Below are 25478 nucleotides of genomic sequence, written 5' to 3'. Positions count from 1 at the left end.
GAATCACTTCCTGGGGGTTCGGAGGGGTGGGAGGGTCACCCACGGGCTGAGTTTGTTGGGGAAAAAATGTTCCACCAATATTTCTGTTATCACAGTGCAGAAAGATCATATACTGTCTCTTTTTCTCCCAGATTCTCCAGAAAATCTAGATGAACAGATCAAGAAAGTGTCCCAGCAGGTCCTAGAGAGGCGAGCGTACATCTGTGCCCACCCTCTGGACCAGACATCCTGAAGCACAGAGACGGAGGTCCCTGCTGCCGCCAGCCCCTGGGCCACAATCCCTTGCTAGATGACTCGCACTCTTTTCCCAGAAGGTGTAGAACTTGGAGTTACTCCAACTTGAACCATTTCTTCCCAGTCTTCACCTGAAGGTCTTTCTCCCGGCTGAGGAGGCTCTTCTAGGCTTTGACCTGTGGACATTACTGCGTAACGTGACCCCATGTTCTGAACGGGGACAGAGAGAGAATGGAATTGCTGCGACCTGCGATTTGAGGACAGGCTGCTGGTTAGCAGACTTCACCGTGGACACTGGGGCCTGTGCTACCACCCCATGGCCTGGGGCTGTGCAGCCTGGTTCAGGCAGGGACAGCCATTTCTACTGGGCCACACATTCTCCAAAAAACAGTTTGAAAGCTGCACACATGTTCATTCAGACTAGGAGCAAAATGCACTTAGAACATGTACCAGGAACCACTGAAAAAAGAACATTAAATGTCACAGTTTGTGTTTACCCTTCTTTGCTGTACCAGTCATGCTTTTTCCTCAGAACCAACCTTTAATGGGTGACCGTGGGGCCCTTAGCACTCCCTTCTAGTCCCTTTTGTCCTCACCTTGCGAGAAAAAGGCCCTGAAAGCTGTGGCGCAGGTGCCCAGTGTGGGCTGTGGGGGCAACGAGCCCTGTCTTTGATCCTTCTCAGATGATGGGCGGAAAACCACAATGCCTGGTATATGGCAACACATGCTATTCCCACCTGGGCTTTCTCTCAGCTTTCTTTGCAGGAATTGGCCTCCACTCTTGACGTGAGGGAAAAAAGGTATCTTTAGGTGGCACTGACAGGCCACTGCATTTCTCCAGGCTCCCTTCTGCTGTTACCTGCTAGATGTACACGGTCCCAGCATGCGTACACTGGCAAGTGTCAGGATTTGGTCTGGTTCCGGGTGGTGTGGGGCTCCCCACTCAAAAAGCCCATTGTAGATGTTGCCTCGAGGGGCAGGAGGAAGCCAGACTCTCTCCTTTCCCTCTAAGTGTAAGTCGCACTCTGCTGTGATGAGAGAAATAAACAGGCAGAAAGAAGACTGGGAATACTGCTGAGCCGGCTTAATGGGGTTCCCTGAACATTGTGCCAGAATTTTCAAAGCTAATCTTCTAAAGGTGAAAGTTTACAAATATGACTTTGGAAATAACTTTCCAATGAAACTCAGAGTTCTTAAAGTATTTTATTGGCAAGGAGGCATTTTGCACAAAATGGAGAGTACATATCGTTTCAGATGGTATGGGGGAACGAAGGTGCACGGAGCGAGCGCCTCTGCGGGGAAGGCTTGGGAAGCGTGCAGACCCTGCCCTCTCTGGGCAACATTCAGGAAAGGGGGCTTCACTCTAGGCCTGGTGGCATGCAAGTCCCGTGTCAACAGCAGGTTTTCTCCCTCCAGTTGAGTTTAAAAGGCTGGAGCCACCAGTTCAAATTCTCCCTTTTTCTTTTCTTAAACATGTTTTGAGGAGGGGAGGCCCTTGTATGTACTTGTTACATGTTTTCAGCAACATGCACAGGCCACTTGAGATGCCCAGGGAACGTGTGCTGGGAAGGCCTGTAGTCGAGCCCACCAGAGCACTCAGGCCAGTGAGGAAGCCTGGTGTTCATGCCTGGGCTGTAGCACAGCAGTGACTCTGAGCCCAGGGCACACTAAACGGAGGAGGAGGTCTTCACACAGCCCCTGAACCTGGGGCCTGTCCTGAAGGGAGGCAGCAATGTCCAAGTGAGGACAGAGAGAAATCGCAGCTTTCAGCACTCCCTCCTGTTTCATGCAGCTGTCACCTGCTGCCCTTGGGAGTCGGGGGGAGGGAAGAAATCCACCCTATTTATCCTGTTTTCTGGGAAAAGACTCTGGCAAACCTTGTTGCCAGATAAGCCCATCTCATTCTTCCCTAACAAAGGTTCTAGTTCTGTTAACCCATCAATTTGGGTTCTCATCAACCTATGAATGATTTCGAGGTCCTTCATTAACAAAGGCTGAGAAAGACAAGAGGACCCAGAGGGACTGATGCATCAAGACCCCAGTCTCCCCAACAGAGGGAGATGGCAGTGTCTTGAACTCCAAGGGAGTTGGAAGGCCCCAGTGAAGCCCGCAGCTTCTGCCCCCAGCTGTGGGCTAGGCTTTCAGAGACCAGTCACGAGGAATAGTGTTGAAGCTCAGAAAGCCCTTAGATCTGTTTTCCACCTTCCCATTTTATAGTTAAGAAAGCTTATATTTAAGGCCCAGAGCAATGAAGGGACTTGCCCAAAGTCACCCAACAAGTTAGTATTACTGCTGCAGCTTCAATCCGGGTCTCCTGAGCTTTCAATTTGATATCAGACCCATTCTGAAGCTTGACTTCCAGTTATGGGGATCTGAAATTAAATGGATACGACTGAAGACAGAAAGCACAGAGTTCCTGCTTGTCCACAGCACCTGGAGGCTCAGCTTTGCAAAGGCCTCGTCTGTTACCTGGTACGGGGTTCACTGCTAGAGGAGCAGGCAGTTCGAGGAAATGTGGTGGCTTCCTGTACAGGTCAAAGTCCCGGTGGCGCAGGTGCCAGCTCCACCGCCCTCGATCCAGCACAGGCCCTAGCACGTTAGCAAACAGTGTGTTCTCCCTCCATCCCTAAACGGGGAACAGGAAGTTAGGGGAAGGTCCCTAGAGACACCCCAGCCGAGCCCTGCTCCTCCCCATGGACCTCAGTGAGTCCTGTGGTGGAGCTGGTGGGCAGCAGCCCGAGGTGGGGGTTGCTTTCAGTGCTGCTCTGGAGACCTGTCCCTTGGACTCCGTTGGCTGTCAGCCAGGCTTGGCGGCATTTCTTCTTGGCTTTTTTCTGCTCTTCCCCAGAATCCTGAGGCTCTACCATAGCTGAGAGGTGATTCTTTGAGTATGTGAATCTCTTCCTTGGCGCCTGGAAATGAGAGACAAATGTGTCTGGAAGGCAGACTTGGGAAGGGCTGACTGAGCCTCAGGTTCCCAAGTAGCTGTGAGCAACAGCTGAGGGCACAGTGATAGTTTCTGACAACATAAACGGCTGCACTCAGGTGAACAACTGTGCAGCAGCCCTGGGAAGGTTACAGAAGTCCCCTTTGACAGAATAAGACCTTTCCTAAAGTCACTGTGTGCTGGCCAAGGCTTTTTCTTCGGGGTGACAGCTACTCTCATAAGCAACAACAAAATACTCCCTGGAGGGGAGGGACCTGTGTGTTTTGGGCCATGAGCATCTGAGCGTATGTGGGGGACCTCAGCTCACCCCTCATGTTTAGTGTGGGAGCAACCCCTCTCTCTCCCAGCACCGGCTCTCCTGTCCACTCCGCCTACCTGGTTGGCTCTCATCCACATACTGGAGATCTGCTGACCTCCAGGCAGGATGGTCAGACTGGAAAGAGCTCATGGGATTAGCCAACTGCTGTCTGGAGTATAAACAGTTGACTGTTTCCCACTCTGTGCCTCTCACTCACCTTGGCCATCTCTCGGTGCAGCTCCTTCTTGGCAAGCGCCGTAGAATTCAGGGTCTGAACGCTGTAGTTATAGACAGCATCTTGGATAGGGGCTGAAATTCTAATCACCTTCACCATAGGCTTTGGAGGCTTTTTGCTAACCTGGTGGGCTCCCGTGATATTTTTCTGAAACAAGAGACAGCAGTCATTACCCACACAAGGCCAAGCACCGTCAACTACCTGCTCGTGTTCAGCTCTGGGGCATGGCTGCAATACAGGTATCGATTCTTGAATACTGACATGGCCCACACGTGGCTCCAATCAGAATATTTAGTATTTTGTCCAGTGTTTCTGGTTGTCCTCTGGGAGAGTTGGTCCGAATTAGTCAGTGTGCCTGTTCCTTCCAAACCCTAGAGCTAGTGGGTTATACCTCCTTCCATGATACTTCTTCCGTAGAGTTTAAGGTTGAATTTCTGACCAGAAGAGATTATTCGGTGAAGTTAAAACAGTGGTCAACAGTTATTCTGATGCCTGGGATTCTCTGCCCTGGGGCTGATCTGGCGAGGCATCTGGGGAATTAGGACTCACAGCCAAAGTAACTAGATGCCTGAGAAGTGTATCCGATATTAAAGAAAGACCACAAACTGAACAGCTGAAGCTGAATTATTGGAAGGGGTGGGATAAAAATTTAAGATAAATGTAATAATCATTCTTAAAAGATATAAGTGAATATATTAGCAATATGAGGCAGAAGTAAGACCAAAGAAAAACATTGGGTATAAAAACATAGTAGAAATAAAGGACAAAAGTAAACGAGATGTACTGTAGCAGTGTTGACAGCTGGGGAATGAGTCCGTGAACTGAAATAATAATAATAATTACTATTATTATTATTATAATAATCAGCTTGAGATATGCTCCCAAGAGGCAGCCAGGTATAAAAAGATAAAGTTAGAAAACCTGAGTTTAGAGGTAGAAACACCTACAAAAGTCCCAAAAGGCAGGGGAAAGTGAGAATAGGAAAGTTTGTAATAATAATGAGTATCAGAATGGATAAGGAAAATTCCAAGCTTGGACACTATTCGTGAGATTTAAAACAACACAAAAATAAATCCTAAAAACTTCCAGAGGAAAAGAGCAGGACACCTATGAAGGAAAGAGTTGGATTAACATCGGATTCCACCACAGCCGTACTGCAAACAAGAAGGTAAAGAACTTGAACCTAAAATTTTATATCTAGGCAAAATGTTCATTTAATTGTCAGGGCATAGTCTCAGGTTTACAAAGCTTTCGTATGTTTACAAAAGACCTTCCTTTGAAAATACACTTGGAAGAAAATTCCAAATGCAGGAGAAAATTCCGGGAGTATTTGGACAAAATTAGCAACTGACAGTGTCCAGGATCCTCGTGAAGTTTTCTCGTCTGAAAAGGACCAGGAAATTATCATAAGAACCTAGAACTGAAATTCTAGAGACATGGGAAATGGATGGTGGGATAGAAGTAGGAAAAGAGATAAAAGGTTATTATGAGTGCTATTTGTCTTATAAAGTAAATTAATACAAATTAGAAGTTTCAGAATTCAATAGGAATATATAAAAATAAATATGGTCTTTAGGATAAATACCTTAGAAACAAAGAATGTATAACTTTTAAGTCAGTGAAAGAAAACCTAGTCAAAGTTTGCCAATTAAAGAATCTTGGATTTTTTTTTAAGCTAACAATATGTTGTCTATAAAAACTGTTTTAGATGAAAAGATACAGATGTGAAATTAAAAGGAGGAAGAATATAAACTAGGCAAAAATGGACAAGAAAACCAAAATACCTGGAGTAGCATTCTTTTTTTTTTATTAGTTTTTTAAATTTATTGGGGTGACAATTGTTAGTAAAATTACATAGATTTCAGGTGTACAATTCTGTATCACATCATCTATAAATCCCATTGTGTGTTCCCCACCCAGAGTCAGTTCTCCTTCCATCACCATATATTTGATCCCCTTTACCCTCATCTCCCACCCCCCACCCCCCTTACCCTCTGGTAACCACTAAACTATTGTCTGTGTCTATGAGGTTTTTTTTTTTTTTTTTACTTAGACGTTTATCATTTATATCCCTCACACTGTGGACCCCCCTCCCCCATCCACTATCCCTCTGACATCCCACCGAGCCATTACATTTCCACTATCTCCACTCCCAATGCTGTACTCTGCCTCTTGCAAATGTATACATACCTATATATACAAATATATATATATAATATTATAGTTGGCATTCATATAGTTGATGTAGCATTCTTAATATCTAACTACATAACTCAAGATAGAAATCTGTCGACGAGGCAAAAGGGATTTGTATATTTAGAAAAGAAGAAGAAATAACTGTCATGAATATCTTGTGCGCCCAACTATAGTTTCAAATTTTATTAAGCAACAGCTGACAGGATTGCAGAGAGAAATAGACTTATCTGTTTGACATCATTGGAGAGCAATTAAGGCAGCCAGGATTTGAGGGGCCTAGAATCTGGAGAGAAGGGAAATATATTGGAATGCATTTTTTCTTTTCTACATAGTTTTTTCTTAAGGCATTTGCTGATTCTTAAGTTGCACATGAATGAGATGAATGAAGCAGATAAGAACCCAAACAGAAAAAGCAGCTAAGAGGCTCAAATTTTAGGCAGATAATTTGGAAAATGTCACTGTGCTAGGGACATAAAAATTGGATTTCAGAGTGTGCCATGGAGGAAGAGCCATGTAACACTAGGCTCTCAATTCAAAATTCAGAAAATCTATGCTTTAAAAGTAAAGGCAAACCAGGAATAAACCTGTTTAAGGGAATTTGTCTTTTATTTCCTAGAAGAAAATTAAATTCTCTGGAAGAAGATATCAAGGTCTCTACAATTTTTCATACATAGTGTCCATGTAATTAAAATTAACACCCCAAAGCAAAATTGGCTATGTATGGTGGTGTATATTAACTAGACTTATTGTGGTGATCATTTCAACATATATACGAATATTGAATCATTGTTATAAGGTGTGATCAAATAATATGGTGAATGTTTTAAAATTATTACAGTAAAAGACACATTGCCATTAATCCCCCTCAAAATACCCCCTCCCGCACTTCAAAGACACTTATCCCATCGTTCTGGCCACATTCTGAAGCAGTTCTGGAAGTCCTCTTTTGTGAGTGTCTTTAGTTGTGCTGTTGTGGCTGCCTTGATGTCCTGAATCATTTTGACTTTGGGGAAGAGCCAGAAGTTGCACGGTGCCAGATCCAGTGAATGAGGAGGATGAGGACACACTGTAATGTTTTTATTTAACAGAAATTGCCATATACTAGAAGCCATGTGTGACACGGAGCGTTGTCATGATGGAGGATGATTTACGGCACACTTTAAAACTCACCTTCTCTCAGCCGTAGCTCACACCTGACTGATTGCACCAAACAAGTTGAAAGTTGTCACACATTGTTACTAAGGTTCAATGCGCTGCTTCCCATAGTGAAGATGGCTGCCTTTCCATTGGATGGCACTCGGCAGCAGCATTCACCTTATTTTGTGAGCAGACATCGCTTCTGGTACGGCAATTTCTGTCAAATAAATACATTACATTGTTTTGTACACTTGAAACTAAAAAGCAAAACCAAAAACATTACAGTGTGTCCTCATCCACTTTGTTCACCGGATCAGGCACCGTGCGACTTCTGGCTCTTCCCCAAAGTCAAAATGACCATGAAAGGTAAACATTTTGAATCGATTCAGGACATGGAGGCAGCCATGACAGCTCAACTAAAGACAGTCACGAAAGAGGACTTCCAGAACTGCTTCAGAAATGGCAAGAACAATGAGGGGGATTAATGGCAATGTGTCTTTTACTGTAATAAATTTTTTTATTTACACATTCACTGTATTTTGTGATCATACCCAGTCTACCTGAGACTGATATGTCAGTTATATCTCAATTAAAAAAAAAATTAACGGACATGCCTGGAAACAGGACCAAATGATGAAAATAAAGAGAAAAGGCAGACAACTTAGAAAGAGACCCAAGATAGTCCAGATTGTGAAATTAGAAAAGAACATTGAGATAATTATGATTAATGAGATAAGTAAATGAAAAGACGGAGAACTTAACCAGATACCTGGAATCTATAGAAAAATCAAATGGTAATCTTAGAACTGAAAAAACAATCATTAAAATTATAATTCACTGGATGGGTTTAATAGACTGGACATACAACAGAAGAAAAGATTAATGAGTCAGAGAGAGAGATTGGTTAAAAATATCCAGATTGAAGCACAAACATACAAAAGATGGAAAATAAAACTTATGAGATATATAAGCAATATAAGATATAACTCATAGTGGAAATATCTTATTTGTCATTAGGATCTCAGGAGGAGAGGAAGAGAGAATATGAATAGAACAGAAGTAAGATCTGAAGAGAAATAGTGGCCTAGAATTTTAAAAATTGAATTATATTAAGCCACATATTCAACAAGCTCTATAGTCCCATAGAAAGATAAATACAAACAAAGAACAAAAACAAAAACCCACCCACATAGGATCATAGTAAAACTGCTGAAAACCAAAGAAAAGGAGAAAAATTGTAAAGCTCACATTATCGTCAAAAGAGCAGGAGTAAGACTGGCAGCTGACTTCAACAATGGAAGAAACAATGTAAGTCAAAAGACAATTGACATCTTTAAAGTGTTAAAATAACTGCCAGGCTAGCACTTTTGTCAGGAAAAATATCCAAAAAAATCTAGCCAGAGAACACTTCTCAAAAAAATACACGTATGAAAATGTAAGTCAAATTGGGAAAAGATGTTTGTAATATATGTAACTGACAACTCATCCAGATTAAAACAAAACAAACAAATAAAAAAAACACTAAGAAAAGTACAACTGAATTTCTTTTTTTGGCGGGCCCAGTAGTTGGAACGCCGGGCTCCTAACACCAAGGTCACCGGTTCGATTGCATACATGGGCCAGTGAGCTGCGCCCTCTACAGCTAAGATTGTGAACAACAGCTCTCCCTGGAGCTGGGCTGCTGTGAGCAACTGGAGGTTGGTGTGAGCTGCTGTGTGCTGCCATGGGCTACCATGAATGGCCAGTGTGCTGCCATGAACGGCCAGTAGCCAGTGTGAGTATCTGGCAGCCATCGTGAGCGGCTGGCAGCCGGTGAGAGCTGCCGTGAGCTGCTGTGAGTGGCCAACCTACAACCAGTGACCGACTGCGTCAGCCGGTGGGGAGCGCAAGGCATAAAATACCAGCATGGGCCAGGAAGCTGTGCCCTACACAACTAGACTGAGCTTGAACCGGAGTGGGTGGGGGAGCAGAAGAAAGGGGGGGAAATTTCTTTTAAATGGAGGGAAAACACATTTGAAGAAGCACTTCACAAAAGGGGATATCTAAACGGCCAATAATGTGTGAAAAGTGCTCAACATTATTATTTAGTGAAAGGCACATTAAAACAAGAATATAATATCAGTACATAAAGATTGACAGATCCAAGTGTTTACAAGGTTGTAGCACAACAGGAACTCCCATATATTTGCTGGTGGCAGCATGAAATGGTACATCCACTTTGGAAATGTGGCAGTTAAAAGTTAAACATAAAGTTATGGCCCAGTAATTTTACTGTTAGGCGTATGCCCAAGAGGGATGAGTATATAGTTCAAACAAAAAGGAGCTGTACAAAAATGTTAACCATAATAACACTCCTGCCAAAAAAAAAAAACTCAAAAAAACCCACAAATGTAAATCAGTAGAATACATTAAGTAATTGCAGCATACACACAATGGAAAACTCAGCAATACATATATACGTAATAACATACATATTTTAAAAATGCCAGTGCAAGAATGCATATTGTATGATTCCATTATATGAAGTTTAACATCAAGCAAAACAAATATAGTGATAGAATTCAGGACAGTGGTTAACTGGGAAGGGACAGGATACCTTCTGGCAGGAGAGAACTGTTCTACACCCTGACCTGAGTGATGGTTTCACAGGGTGTGTGTGTGTGTGTGTGTGTACATGTAAAAATGAAGATATACACTCAAGATTTATGTATTTTACTAACTGTAATGTATACGTCTAAAAAAATATGTCCAGAGATTAAAAAAGGGACCTATCAAAGTTACAAAAGCTTCAAATTAACAGCGTAAAACAGTTCTAAATATGTGTATATATAAAATAGCTTTGAAATATATAAAGCAAAAACAGATACAAAAGAGGAGAAAGAAACAAATCCATAATCATATTTGAAAACTTTAACGGACTCCATGTAGTAACTGGGAGAAGAAACAAAATTTAAAGATAAGGATATAGAAGACTTGAAAAAAAATAAAGTTGACAAAATTGACATACATATAACATTATATTAACAACTACAGGATACACTTTTTTTTTTCATCATTATTTGAAAATTTTAATCTTAGAAAGCAAAACATCATTTTAAAGTAACAGATTTTAATTTGTACCAGAAAAATAACAAAAAAGGCCTTGTTTCCTTTTAATAAGTGTAATTATATGCATATATAGTCTTAATAACTAATTCTTTTATTCATTCAAAAATTATTTATTGGCGTTTCTGCTGTGTTCCCGGCACATTTCTAGCCTTCAGGAGTAGAGCTTCAAACAATATGGCCACCTTGCTCCTCTTGGAGCTTTCATTTTAGTAAGGAAGTAAACACAAAATAAATAATATTTTAATTCTTTTTTTTTTTAATTTTATTTTTTAAATTTATTGGGGTGACAATTCTTAGTAAAATTACATAGATTTCAGGTGTGCAATTCTGTATCACATCATCCATAAATCACACTGCGTGTTCACCACCCAGAGTCAGCTCCCCTTCCATCACCATACATTTGATCCCCCTCACCCTCATCCCCCACCCCCCAACCCCCTTACCCTCTGGTAACCACCAAATTACGTTCCCCAGATTAATTTTCAAACCCGTGGCCATCCTGTGGTCACCGACTGCCCTCCAATCCCCTCACCCTCCCCCCCACCCCCCACCCCTCCCGCCCATCTAGCAACCCTCAGTTTTTCCTCTCTGTCTCCAAAACTGTTTCTGATTAGTTCATTCATTTATTCTTTTCTTTAGATTCCGCAAATAAGTGAGATCATATGGTACTTATCTTTCTCTGTCTGACTTATTTCACTTAACATAATGTTCTCTAGGTCCATCCATGTTGTTGCAAATGGTAAGATTTCTTTCTTCTTTATGGCTGCGTAATACTCCATTGTATAAATGTACCGCAGTTTCTTAATCCAGTCATCTACCGATGGGCATTTCGGTTGTTTCCATGTCTTGGCTATTGTGTATAGTGCTGCAATAAACATAGGAGTGCATAAAGATTTTTGAATTGAAGTTTTGGATTTCTCCGGATAGATACTTAGGAGTGGAATTACTGGTTAGAGTTACATTTTCAGATTTTTGAGATACCTCCATACTGTTTTCCATAGTGGCTGCACCAATCTGCAATCCACCAACAGTGCACAAGCGTTCCCTTTTCTCCACATCCGCGCCAGCACTTGTTGTTTGTTGATTTATTGATGATAGCCATTTTGACTGGGGTGAGGTGGTATCTCATTGTGGTTTTTATTTGCATTTCTCTGATGGTTAGTGAGGTTGAGCATTTCTTCATATGTGTTTGCCATCTGTATGTCCTTTTTAGAAAAATGTCTCTTCAAGTCCTCTGCCCATTTTTTAATTTGATCGTTTGTTTTTTTGGAGTTGAGTTGAGTGAGTTTTTCATAGATTTGTGATATCAATCCCTTATCAGATATATCATTGGCAAATATCTTTTCCCATTCAGTAGGATCCCTTCTTGTTTTATTGATGGTTTCCTTTGCTGTGAAAAAAAACTTTTTAGTTTGATATAATCCCACATGTTTATTTTTTCTCTTACTGCCCTCGAGCGAGGGTATATATCAGTAAAAATCTTACTCCGGGTAATGTCTGAGAAGCTTCTTCCTATATTTTCTTCTAGGTATTTTATGGTTTCAGATCTTACATTTAAGTCTTTAAGCCATTTTGAATTTATTTTTGTATATGGTGTAAGGAGGTGGTCCAGCTTCATTTTTTTGCATGTGTCTGTCCAGGTTTCCCAGCACCATTTATTGAATAGACTGTCATTACTCCATCGTACATTCTTGCTTCCATTGTTGTAGATTAAATGGCCATATAGGCGTGGATTTATTTCTGGACTCTCTATTCTGTTCCATTGATCTATGTGTCTGTTTTTTTGCCAGTACCATGCTGTTTTGATTACTGTAGCCTTGTAGTATAACTTGATGTCAGGTATTGTTATACCTCCCACTTTGTTCTTATTTCTCAAGATTGCCTTTGCTATTCGGGGTCTTTTATGGTCCCATATAAATTTTAGGATTATATGTTGTATTTCTGTGAAAAACAACGTTGGCAGTTTGGTAGGAATTGCATTGAATATGTATATTGCCTTAGGCAGTATGGACATTTTAACTATATTAATTCTTCCTATCCATGAACACGATATGTGTTTCCATCTATGTATATCTTCCTTCATTCCTTTCTTCGGTGTCTTATAATTTTCTGAGTACAGATCTTTTACTTCTTTGGTTAAATTTATTCCCAGGTATTTTATAGTCTTTGGAGCGATTGTAAATGGGATTGTTTTTTTAATTTCTCCTTCTGATGTTTTATTATTGGTATATACAAATGCAACTGATTTCTGAATATTAATTTTGTATCCTGCTACTTTACTAAATTCATCTATCAGCTCTAATAGCTTCTTGGTGGAGTCTTTAGGGTTCTCTATATATAGTATCATATCATCTGCATACAATGATAACTTTACTTCCTCCTTACCAATTTGGATGCCTTTTATTTCTTTTTCTTGTCTGATTGCTGTGGCTAGAACTTCCAGCACTATGTTGAATAGAAGTGGAGATAGTGGGCAACCTTGCCTTGTTCCTGATCTTAGGGGGAATGGTTTTAGCTTTTCCCCATTGAGTATGATGTTAGCTGTGGGTTTGTCATATATGGCCTTTATTATGTTGAGATATGATCCCTGTATTCCCACTTTCTTAAGGGTTTTTATCATAAATGGCTGTTGGATTTTATCAAATGCTTTTTCTGCATCTATTGATATGATCATGTGATTTTTATTTTTCATTTTGTTAATGTGGTGTATCACATTAATTGATTTGCGGATGTTGAACCACCCTTGCATACCAGGGATGAATCCCACTTGATCATGGTGTACGATCTTTTTAATGTATTGCTGAATTCTGTTCGCTAATATTTTGTTGAGGATTTTTGCATCTATGTTCATTAGAGATATCGGCCTGTAGTTTTCTTTTTTTGTGGTGTCTTTGCCTGATTTTGGGATCAGGTTGATAGTGGCTTCGTAAAAAGTGTTTGGGAGTCTTCCTTCCTTCTGGATTTTTTGGAAGAGCTTGAGGAGAATAGGTGATAATTCTTTTTTGAACGTTTTGTAAAATTCACCTGTAAAGCCATCTGGTCCAGGGCTTTTGTTTGTTGGGAGATTGTTGATTACTGATTCAATTTCCGTGGTGGTAATCAGTCTATTCAGGTTTTCTGTTTGTTCTTGAGTTAGCCTTGGAAGGTTGTACGCCTCTAGAAAATTGTCCATTTCTTCCAAATTGTCAAATTTGTTGGCATATAGTTGCTCATAGTAACTTCTTAAAACTTTTTGTATTTCTGCAGTGTCCGTTGTCACTTCTCCTCTTTCATTTCTGATTTTATTAATTTGGGTCCTCTCTCTCTTTTTTTTAATGAGTCTGGCTAAAGGTTTGTCGATTTTGTTTATCTTCTCTAAGAACCAACTCTTGGATTCATTGATCTTTTGTATTGTTTTTCTGGTTTCTATTTCATTTATTTCTGCTCTGATCTTTATTATCTCCTTCCTTGTGCTCCCTTTGGGCTTATTTTGCTGTTCTTTTTCCAAATCCCTTAAATGTGAAGATAAACTGTTGATTAGTGATGTTTCTTGTTTCTTTAGGTAGGCCTGAAAGCTATGAATTTCCCTCTTAGGACTGCTTTTGCGGCATCCCATAGATTTTGGGTCGTCGTGTTTTCATTTTCGTTTGTCTCGAGATATCTTTTGATTTCTTCCTTGATCTCCTGCTTGAGCCATTCATTATTTAGTAATAAGTTATTCAGCCTCCATGAATTGGTGTGTCTTCCAGTTTTTTTCCTGTAGTTCATTTCTAATTTCATAGCATTGTGATCAGAGAAGACAATTGGTATGATTTCAATTTTCTTAAATTTCTCAAGACTTGTTTTGTGGCCTAACATATGATCTATCTTGGAAAATATTCCATGTGCGCTTGAGAAAAAGGTGTATTTTGCAGCATTGGGGTGAAATGTTCTGAAAATATCGATTAAATCCAAGTGGTCCAATGTATCATTTAAGGTTGTTGTTTCCATATTGATTTTCTGTCTGGAAGACCTGTCCCTTGTTGTCAGAGGTGTGTTGAAGTCCCCGACTATAATAGTGTTACTGTTGATCTCTGCCTTTATGTCAGTCAGTACCTGTTTTATATATTTAGGTGCTCCTATGTTGGGTGCATAGATGTTTACTAGGGTTATGTCCTCTTGTCGGATCGATCCCTTTATTATTATATAGTGCCCATCTTTATCTTTTAGTATGTTCTTCATTTTAAAGTCTATTTTGTCAGATATAAGTATTGCAACTCCAGCTTTTTTCTCGTTTCCATTTGCATGAAATATCTTACTCCAACCCTTCACTTTCAGCCTGTGTGTGTCTTTTGTTCTGAGGTGAGTCTCTTGTATACAGCATATACAAGGGTCTTGCTGTCTTATCCAGTCAGCCACCCTATGTCTCTTGATTGGAGCATTTAAGCCATTTACATTTAAAGTGATTATTGATAGGTACATAGTTATTGCCATTTTTAAATTTGTAGTTAGGTTGTTTTGATCTTTCTTCTATTTACAGAAGTCCTTTTAGTATTTCTTGCAATGCTGGTTTGGTGGCAATAAATTCCTTTAGCTTATTTTTTTCTGGAAAGCTCTTTATCTCTCCATCAACTTTAAATGATAGCCTTGCTGGATAAAGCAATCTAGGTTATAGGCCTTTGTTTTCCATCACTTTGAGTATCTCCTGCCACTCCCTCCTGGCCTTCAATGTTTCTGTAGAAAAATCATTTGATAGTCTTATGGGAGTTCCCTTGTATGTAACCCTCCGTCTTTCTCTTGCTGCTTTTAGGATTCTCTCTTTGTCTTTAAGCTTTGCCATTTTAACTATAATGTGTCTTGGTGTGGACCTGCTTGGGTTAATCCTGGTTGGAACTCTCTGTACTTCCTGGACTTGTATGTTGGTTTCCTTCATCAGGTTGGGGAAGTTTTCAGACATTATTACTTCAAATATGTTCTCAATCCCTTGCTTCCTCTCTTCACCTTCTGGTATTCCTATGATGCGCATGTTGTTGCGCTTGATGTTATCCCAGAGGTCTCTTAGGCCATCCTCATTGTTTTTTATTCTTTTTTCTTCCTGTTGTTCTGTTTGGGTGATCTCTGCTACCTTGTCTTCTAAGTCGCTGATTTGATCCTCTGCTTCATCTAGCCTGCTGGTAATTCCTTCAAGTGAGTTCTTAATTTCGGTAATTGTGTTCTTTAGTTCTAACTGGTTGTTCGTTATGATTTCTACATCCTTCTTTATGTCTTCTCTAAGCTCCTTAAACATTCTTATCACCAGTGTTCTGAACTCTGTCTCTGAGAGGTTGGTTACGTCTGCTTCATTTGGTTCCAGTTGTGGAGGCTTCTTCTGTTCTTTTATTTGGGACGTGTATCTTTGTTTCCCCATTCTGGCTGACTGTGTTTATTTTGATATATTAGGTAGATCCCCTAGAGTTCTTAGTTCTTGCTAGGTTATCTTATGTAGTATGTGTCCTTTATATTTGACTCGCACCACGTCGTCCTCCTTTGCGTGTGCTCCAAAGGTGACTCTTGTGTTGTGTACACTGTCCCGTTCAAGAAGATCTTTAATTGCTTTTTGCTTGTGAGTAGGTGGGGTTAACTCCTGGGCTGACCAGTTGTGAGACTTGGCTCTGCCCCTCGCAGGGCGCTCTGCTGCGTGAGGGTTGACCACCCTAATGTGGTTTGGCCTCTATGGGCTCCAGTGCCTGCAGAGAACCCCCTCTGGGTGTGTGACCTGCAGTTCAAACCCGGCAGCACTCCGGTTTGGTCTGGAGTTGGCCCCTGGATATGCTGAATCCCGTGCCTCTCAAGCTGGGCCCCGGCAGGGCAGTTTCAGAACAAAGCAAATCACCAAGCACAACAGCAACGACAACAGCAAAGAAAAAAATCAAGTACATTCACATGCAAAAAACAGCCGATAACCCCCCGCTCGACACAGGCAAAGATATCAAAGATATAAAGACAAAGCAAAACAAAACAAAGCAAAGCAAAAAGCAGCGACAGTCTAGGCCTAAGCCCACCAAGCAATGTCCAGATTCTCCTCTGCTGTATCAAAGAGCCCCCTACTTATTGCGCAGGCAGAGCCGGTCACCTGGTGCCCAGAGTGACTTTGGGACTGCAGACTTAAATGCGTGGGCCTGAGGGGTCTGGATGATAGTTTTTACAAAGTCAGAGCAGTTTCTGCCCTTGCCTGCACATATGCGCACTGAGAGTGGCACCACCAGCTCCGTGTCCAGTACTCTTGATTGAGTCTTAAGGCACTTCTTCAGTGTGTGTGTGTATGGGTGCGGGCGGGAGATTTCTGATCTGCTGAAAGCCCAGAGCTGCGCCTGCCTCACTGCTGATCTCCGGGTGTGTCTCTGCAGCTGCACCGGCCCCGCCCTAGGCAAGCCAGGAAGGGTGGGGGCTGGGGATGGAGGGGTCTTCTCTCTCCCAGCCCAGCGGCGTGTCACCCTCTTCCCGCAGGCCAGAAAAGGTGGTGGCTGGGGGTGGAGGAGTCTCTTCTCTCCTAGCGCAGCCAAAATCACACACACTTCCCAGTCTCCCTGGGTCAGGGCTGCCCGTCAGGCTTCCCAGAGCCTGAGCACCAGGGCTCCTCTGTAATCTGACACCACTCCTCAGTTCAGAGGCCAGTTTAAGTCTCTGGAAGGGCGGGATAGGATTGGAAGAGCGGGGCGGGGGAGGGGCCCAGGTATGGAGACTGTGTTCTTTGTCTGCGCTACGGCCCTCTGGCTGCCCTCCCGGCGGGAGAAATCAGCCGTGGGACGCAGGGAAAAAGCCCACCCCCCGGTCTCTGCGCTCTCCGCTCCGCCCTGGGATCCCGTGCGTGCCTGGAACTGCGGGCTCCACCGCGGTTTTCGGTTTTCGCCCCCGCCAGCTGAGGCTCCGTTGCAGGCTGGGATCTCCCGCCGCTGCCGGCCGGGCGTTTTCACTCCGCTCCTCTTTTTCCTTCCCCTGCTCGCCCAATTAGTGCACCTTCAAGTACTCCTTAGCTTCAAGTACTCCACAAATCTCCCCGCTGTTGTAGCGCTGCAGTTTCCTCTCCGGGGGCGACTTGACGAGCCAGCCGGTGCACACAGCGTCGCCCGCGCTCATCGTGGCCGCTGCTTCAGAGATGGACTTTTAAGCAAAGTTGCTGGTACCATTGAGCATGTGGAAGATATGAAATTAGATTCCTACCCTCATACAAAAAATAAATTCCTGATGGATTAAAATTTATTTTAATGAACAAAATTTTAAATTTTTTAGAAGAAAACAGAATAGTTTTATGACCTAGGGGTAGAAAAAGACTTCTTAAATGAAGTAAAAAGAAAAATTTAAGTCATAACGGAAGAAATGGAAAATTTACAAAATTTAAAATAACTTATCTATTAAAAGACACCATTAAGAGTGAAAAGCTAAGTCTTACTGTAACATGTATGCATGGAAGTAGAATAATGGGAAATCATGCACGGTTGGTGGGCATATATTTGTATAAACATTTTGGAAAATAAACTATTATCCTGGCAAGTGGAAGTACCACTAAGCAATTCTAATCCTAGGTATATATCTGGCATATATATTTTTAGGAAATATGTTAATATGTTTGCAATTATATTGTTTAAGAGGAAAACAAACAATATAAATGCCCATCAGTAAGCTGTGGTATATCCCTACACCTAGACACATAAACATGGTTAAATCTCATTAATACTGAGGAAAAATTAAAACTGTAGAAAATTATATACACTATCATTTCATTTTATAACATTCAAAGATATGCAAATCTAAACAAAATGTTTATGAATATATGCATAAGCAGTAAACTCTAAGAGAAAAGTAAGTGAAAGATAAAATTCAGCATGGTGGTAACTTCTGGGATAAAGGGTAAGAGATAGGTAAGGGTACCATAAAAGAAAAGTACTAAAATATTGAAAATGTTTGATTTCTTAAGCTGGATAGTGGGTGTAAGATATTGGGTTTTTATTTTTACCAGTACTTCCACATATGCTCTAATGCGTATGTTTAATAAAGTATTAATAAAACAAAACTATATTATTCATTAAAACAGGAAATTATGAGAATTTTTGGAAAGTAAAAACATGACCAGTACAATTTAAAATTATACAATTGTGGTCATAGAGGAAAATCAAACTAGTGAAATGGAAGCTAGAGCAGAACTCTGTGTATAAAGTCAACACGTACAAATTAAGAGGGAAAAAATCAGGAAGGAAGGCTCTTTAAGTTTCAGTGAAAACAAAAATATCCCCACATGGACACCTCGATATGAACACCAATGATTAAGAAAGAGGTTTAAAAGACTCTAGAAGGAGTCATAGTTTAGTCAAAAAGGAGAAAGAATCAGATGGGCATCCGTCTTATCTGCAAGTCTTGATTTTAGAAAGCAATAGATTTGGTGTTGTGACAGTGGTGTGTGTGTGTGTGCGTGTGTGTGTGTGTGCACGCGCGTGTGGATAGGGATTTGAATATACAATCCTAAAAATAGCTCATTTGCTATTCAAAGGCAAAGATAGAATGATGACCTTGGAACTGCAGGCACCCTGAAAGTTTATTAGCCACAAAAAGTTTCTGAAAGAGAAAAATAGTAAAGCAAGGATAAAGTAGACACAACCCCCAAATAGTAGCAAACACAGATATAAGTAAAATTTGTGGCTGGCTGGCCAGCGGGAAGATCAGACTCTAGTGTGGGAGAGCAAGGAGCTCAATCCTCTCCTCAAAAGCAATTATAAAACTGGAAAAAATTGTCAAAAACCACCAATGGAAATTGACCAAAAGCATACAAAAGAGAAGTGTTTATTCATAATCTACTGAACCTCAGGTAAGAACAGTAGGAGTAAGTGTCATTCCTGCCATCCAGTACAATCAGAGCAGCCGTTCTAGGGTGGGGTAACTCGTGAAAATCAGCAGCTGCTCTGCTCACTTGAGAGGAGGCTCACTGGCTTGGGAATGGGTCTTTAAAAACCCCATATGCATGATTAATTATAAGTAGCAACAGCAATCTCAGCAGCAAACAAACAGAAAAGGCCAGCTGCTCTGAGCCTGAGGTTGCAGTCCTCCATGGAGCAAGCAACATGCTGGCAAGTTAATGAGGATTGAACAGGAAGACACGGGAAATGAGACAGTCACAGAGGACCTTGATAAGCTCTTCACACATCCCTTCCTGACTGCCTGTCTGCTCACGCTAAGGAGGTGTGAGAGGGCCCAGTGCAAAGTAAAAGAGCACACTTTGAATGCACTCCCCTGCCCATACACAGCCCCACTGATAAATATTGGAAGTTTTCTGGCTCAAGGTGTTTGAGCACAGCATCTGACCAATTATCGACTGATCACTGACTGAAGCAGACACAGGGGTGACCCCAACAAAGCCAGGCTTAAAAAAAATACACCATACAGTTACTAGCAATCATACACCCTTGAGGAGACAGATTCCGCACACTTACTAAACTGCAGGCAAATTACTAAATAACCACCACCACCACCATTGCAGTGGGCAAAATAATCCAGAGTTGCTGCAATATATTTAGATGTCTCCTTAAAAATTAGGAGACATGCAAAACAATAGGAAAGTTTAAACCTTATTCAAAAAACTAAAGCAGTCAGTGGAAACCGAGTGGGTCCAGCTGGTTTACTTAACAAAGACTTCAAAGCAGTTATTATTTAAAAAAAGAAAGAAACAAAAACTTGAAAGTTTATGGGATGCATCTGAAGTAGAGCTAGGGGAAAATTTGTAGCTGTAAATAGATATATGAAAAAAAGATCTCAAATCAAAACCCCAACTTTATTCCTTCAGAAACTAGAGGCACAAACTGAATCCAAAATAAGCAGAAGAAAATTATAGTTTAGAGTGGAAATAAATGAAATATAAAATAGAAAAACAGAGAAAATGAATTCCAAAACTGGTTATTTGAAAAGACCACCAACACCACAAACTTTAGCTAGACTCACCAAGAAAAAAAAGAGACTTGATACAAATTAGTAAAATCAGGAATGAAAGAGGAGATATTCTACTGATTTCACAGAAATTAAAAGGATTATAAGAGAAGATTATAAATAATGATATGCCAATAAACTATATAACTTAGACGGACAAATTGCTAGAAAGAAACAAATTACCAAATCTGTTTTAAGACATAGATATCTGAACAGACTTATAACAAGTGCAGAGATAAAATCAGTCATTTAAAATTTCCCCACCAAGAAAGCTCAGGCTTAGATGCTTGGTTCAACCAGACACTGAGAAAATGAATACCCACATTTCACAAATTTCCAGAAAATAGAAGAGGAGGAAACCCTTCCTGGGGCAATATTACTCTGATACCAAAGTCAGACAAAGATATCACAAGAAAAATACCAAATATTAGCAAACCAAATTCAGCCGCACATAGATAAAGAATTATGTACCATGACCAAGTGAGATGTATTCCAGGAATGCAAGGTTTTAACATCTAAACATCAAATAACGTAATATACCATGTTAATACAGGACAAGAACCACCTCAATATATGTGTGCAGGGGGAAAAAGCATTTGACAAAATCCAATATTTATTTATGATAAAAGCTCTCAACACACAAAGACTATAAGAGAACTTCCTTGACCTGATAAACTGCATCCCAAACCTGCACTTAATATCCAACTTAATGGTAAAGGACTGAATGCTTTCCCCTCAAGGTCAGAAACAAGGCAAGCATGCCTGCTCTCATCACTCCTATTCCACACTGTAATTTATACTAGAGGTTCTAGGCAATAAAAAGTGGGGGGAGAGGAGTGAAGTAATGGATTGACAGTTTGTGCCCCCCTCTCCCCGCCACATACAAATCATATGTTGAATCCCTAAACCCCAGTGTGGCTGTAGGTAAAGAAGTAATTAAGGTTAAATGAGGTCATAAGAGTGGGGTCCTGATCCAGTAGGATCAATGTCCTCACGTTAGCTTCCAGAGAGCTCACTTGCTCCCACACCTGCATACAAAGAAGAGGTCAGCTGAACACAGTCATCTATAAGCTAAGAGGTCTCAGAATGAAATTCACTTCACTAGCACATTGATCTTGGATTTCCCATCCTCCAGAACCATAAGAAAAACTAATTTCTGATGGGTAAGCCACCCAACTTGTGGTATTTTGTATGGCAATCTGAGAAGACTAATACAGGAAGGAAAGGAAGCTAGGAAAGGTATCCAGATTGGAACGGAGGAAGTAAAATGATATTTATCCATGGATGACATGATCCAATTTCAAAAGTTTTCAGGATACAAAGTCAATATACAAAACTCAATCGTATTTCTTTATTGTGGCAACAAACAATTCAAAAATTAAAGAAAATAACTCAGTTCATAATTTATTAATTTCACAAAGTGTAAGACTTGTACACAACAACTACAGAAATTACTGAGGAAAATTAAAGAAGACCTAAGTAAAAGCAGAGACATTAAATGTTTATAAATTAGCAGCTTCAAAATTAAGATGGCAGTCCTCTCCCAAATTGATCTATAGATTCAGTGATCCTCATGAAAATACCACAGGCTTTTTTTTTTTTTTTTTTGGTAGAAACTGGCATTCTGATCCTAAAATTTATATGAAAATGCAAAGGATCATAATAATTTTGAAAAAGAACATAAATGACTTATACAATCTAACTCCAAAACTGTCTATAAAGCTGCAGTAATCGAGACAATATGCAGATGGCGTGAGGACAGGCATCTAAGTGAATGGGACATAACAAGTCTTGCATTTACAGTCAACTGATTCTTGACAATAGCCATGGCTATGCAGTGGGGGGATAGCTAGTCTTTTTGAGAAATGGTGCTGTAACAATAAGATATACACATGCAAAGAGATGAATTTAGACCCCGTACCATACATAATACACAAAAATATTTGGCCAAAATGCACTAAAACTATAAATTTAGAAAAAGGCATAGAAGAAAATCTTTGTGACCTTGAGTTAGGCAGAGTTCTTAGCTAATGACACCAAAAGCATGATCAATAAAAAGAAAAAATTGATAAATTGGAATTTATCAAAATTAAAAACTTTCACACATCAAGTTTTGCTTTACACCATTAAGAAAATAAAAAGGCAAGCCATATAGATACAGAGAAAAATATTTGAAAATCGTATTTCTGATTAAGCAATTATATCCAGAATCTATAAAGAACTCTTACAAACCCAAAAATAAGAAGACAAACTGATTTTTTAAAAAAGGTAAAATATATGAACAGATATCTAGCCTGGCAATCAGCAGTCTAACACTGTCCTGCTGCTGGGCAGTGGCAGGGAGCCAGAGCTCCTGGCCACCCGACACGATCACAGGGGCAAACAACAGATACTCTACAGTGTGCTGTGCTGCCAGCTTGTTTTGGATATTGTCTTCTAAGCACATTTAAGGTAGGCTAGGCTAAGTTTGGTAGGTTAGGTGTTTTAAATGCATTTCAACTTATACTTTCAATTTATGATGGGTTTATTGGGATGTAACCCCATCATAAGTCAAGGAGCATCTGCACTATTCAGCAATTAAAAAACAAAAACAAAAAACTACTGATACATTCTGCAACACGGATGAAGCTCAGAAACATTATGCTCAGTGAAAGAAGCCAGACACAAAAGTCACATATTGTATAATTTCATTTTACATGAAATGTTCAAAAAAGGCAAATCTGTATAAACAAAAAGCAATCAGTGGTTACTTGGGGCTGGAAGTGGGAGCAAATTGACAGTAAATAAGCATAAGGAAAATTTTTGTGGGAATGGAAATGTTCTAAAACTGGATTGTGATGGTTGCAAAATTCTGTAAATTTACTTTAAAATTGTTAATTTATATACACTTACAATGATTGGATTTATAGTATGTTAATTACATCTTAGTGTAAAAATAGAAAACAAATTAAAGGTGATTTCAATGATTAATTATGGACAAGATATTTAAAGCCATTTTAAAGTAGCAATACATGAAACAATAGAAACATAATTTTCTAAAAATCTGGAACAATACTTCCAAGTGATATCAACAAAATATAGGAGAAAGGGGGATATTCAATAAATTATGCAAATGTATTATAAAATTATGTACAGCTATATTATTGTAAGATATTCAAGACCCCTTTTTAAATGACATGAATAAAACTGCATCTTCCATAAATTAATACGATCTATTCATGTACTTTTGTGTGCACATATGTAAGTTCATTGAGAAGGTGGGATAAAGGGGTAAGGAAAGACAGCAAATACCCTCAATACTACTTGAAACTTTTATAGGCATGAACCTAGGTCTTGCTTTGTAATTTAAAAGAAATTTAAGGCAAATAACAACCAGAACATACAATACATATGATACTTTACAGAATATGGCCAAGGATGTATACGGAGGAAAATGCACAGCCTTTCTTACTAAGCAAGAAAGAATGAAAATGAATGAAATTCAACTTAAGAAGCTAGAAAAAAGGAGAAAATATGTTTGTTAATGTCATAAAAATTAAAAGCTGAAGTTAATGAATTAGAAAAACAGAAAAAACAGATTGATAAATCCAAGAAGTGGTTCTCTTAAAAAACTGAAAATCTGAAAACTAATAGAAAAACACAGCCTCTTCATTGGTTACCTCACTAGCTTCTCAGTCTCCTACTCTTACATTTTCTCATACTGATTTAGTTTTTGTCCTGTGTTGCTTGGACAATTCACAACACCCATGCCTGTAGCCACTTAAGCAAGATATTACGTACACACACACACACACACACACACACACACACACACACAGACGATAGTTCTTCCTCAAATATGAATGCTGGGGCCAGGGTAAAAGTAATACATCTAGGAACATTCCTTTTCACCTTTCAGGAAGTATAGGGTATGCCAGGACAAGGAGTGAGAAGTTCTGAAATCGTTCCGACCTGCATCCAGCACTGCGTGTGCACCCACCTTCGATCCCAGGGCAGGAGAGTAGATACAGGCTACGGGAGGTGCCCTGCTCAGAAACTGGCCACCTGCCCGATATCTCCCAGGAGGTGGGGCAAAAGCCTGGAACCTCTGCTGCTGGACAGGAGACAATGCCCACCTGGATCAGACTGTGCTTCTGGCCCTTGTTCTTCAGCATCACAGTGTCCTGCCACTGCAGATACTTCTCTTGGTGTGCAAGGATTTCATAAGTGGGGGTGGGATTCCGACCTCGGAAGTCCTCAAGATTGGGGGCAGGAAGAGGTGACATGGCCGAAAATTTTCTATCTGTGAGTTCTTCTTGTGAAATGGGCAACCCAAACTCTCGGCTCAGGTCTTTGATCATGGTGGAGGAAGGCAGCAGATCTCTTGTGATCACCTCCCTGAGCCTGGTGCTGTGATGGCAGATGCAGTAGATCCTGGAAAACACAGGGCCACGCTCCTCAGCCTCACCTACCTTGCAAGATAGGTCATCCCCATTTTACAAGGGAAAATAAAAACTCAGGTTGATTCGCCCACCCCAGGTCACAGAGCTTGTCCATGGAACTTAGATTCCACGCAGCTGGCTCACAAGGGGGAATGCCTCCTGTTCTCTCTCCTGCCAGCCCCACAAGCTAAAGTCTTCTAAGCTTTTGCTCTGATTATTTTTCTGCTACTGTGGCCTTAATTCCAATCACCAATCACCAGAGAGCAGCCCCAGCCAGCTGGCTGTTAAGGGTGTTGACCTCAGAGTTTGTTCCCCAGGAGGAACACACTGTGCACACAGCCTCATGTCTTAGCAAAGCTCAAGGACTGAGCAAAGAACACCCCCCACCCCCCCCGCCAAAGGACACCCCTCGCTGCACCATCCCTGGGCCTGGCATGCAGCAGGCACTTGATTCACGCCAATGCTCTCAGGAATACAGGTGGGAGCTATGTTTTGCTGCTCACTGTCTCTGCTGTTTCTGAGGTCTGGCCTGAGGATGATTGATTGGGCTCTGCTTGTCACTAATTGGGTTCCCTGGCCCACCACTTGGCCTCTCTGAGCTTCTGTTTCCTGACTTTTCAGATGGGAATAAAGCCATAATGGATGTAACTAACTAGGAAGCAGTGAGCACCTAAGAAATAGCTGTCTTCCCATCTGCTAACAGAACCCCCCAGCTACACCCTATCACCCACCAGGCAGGGGAGGGTCCACGCTCCCCCAGCTGATCACCAAGGCTCTGGACACTCCAATGCTCCAGCGCCTGCCCAACACAAACCTCCTGCTGTGCCACGTCCTGACTTGCAGCTTTAGCTGTTGTTTTGGGGTTATCCCATATACACTTGCTCAGCCCCTTGGGTGTGGAGGGTTGGGGAATAAAGGGAAGCCTTCTCAGCCCTTGCTGATTTTTTTCCTCTGTTCCCTGTGCTCTCTCCCCTTCTCTCCCACTCCTCCCTC

General features: G+C 40.8%; 2 protein-coding genes across 3 annotated transcripts in view; one reads left to right on the top strand and one right to left on the bottom strand.

Moving 5' to 3' along the window:
- Window positions 1–736, top strand: part of ACAD9 (acyl-CoA dehydrogenase family member 9) — a 39006-nt gene extending 38270 nt beyond the window's left edge. For both annotated transcript variants that reach the window (XR_004425133.1, XM_033127941.1), the window contains exon 18: window positions 132–736. Coding sequence is in view for 1 of the 2 variants with exons in the window: in XM_033127941.1 (XP_032983832.1) it covers window positions 132–232 (101 nt within the window). In the remaining variant the exon portion in view is untranslated. The remainder of the gene's footprint in view (window positions 1–131) is intronic.
- A 766-nt stretch (window positions 737–1502) lies between these two features.
- CFAP92 (cilia and flagella associated protein 92 (putative)) overlaps window positions 1503–25478 on the bottom strand; it is a 129829-nt gene continuing 105853 nt past the window's right edge. The window contains exons 12-15 of the mRNA XM_033121420.1: window positions 24180–24477; window positions 3697–3861; window positions 2934–3146; window positions 1503–2860 (exon numbers count right to left, since the gene is read on the bottom strand). Coding sequence (XP_032977311.1) covers window positions 2597–2860; window positions 2934–3146; window positions 3697–3861; window positions 24180–24477 — 940 coding nt within the window. The 3' untranslated portion in view covers window positions 1503–2596. The remainder of the gene's footprint in view (window positions 2861–2933; window positions 3147–3696; window positions 3862–24179; window positions 24478–25478) is intronic.

Source organism: Rhinolophus ferrumequinum, chromosome 2, assembly GCF_004115265.2.
Source record: "Rhinolophus ferrumequinum isolate MPI-CBG mRhiFer1 chromosome 2, mRhiFer1_v1.p, whole genome shotgun sequence".
Lineage (NCBI taxonomy): Eukaryota > Metazoa > Chordata > Mammalia > Chiroptera > Rhinolophidae > Rhinolophus > Rhinolophus ferrumequinum.
Note: the sequence above shows the minus strand (reverse complement) of the source record. Positions and strands in the feature narration are given on the sequence as shown.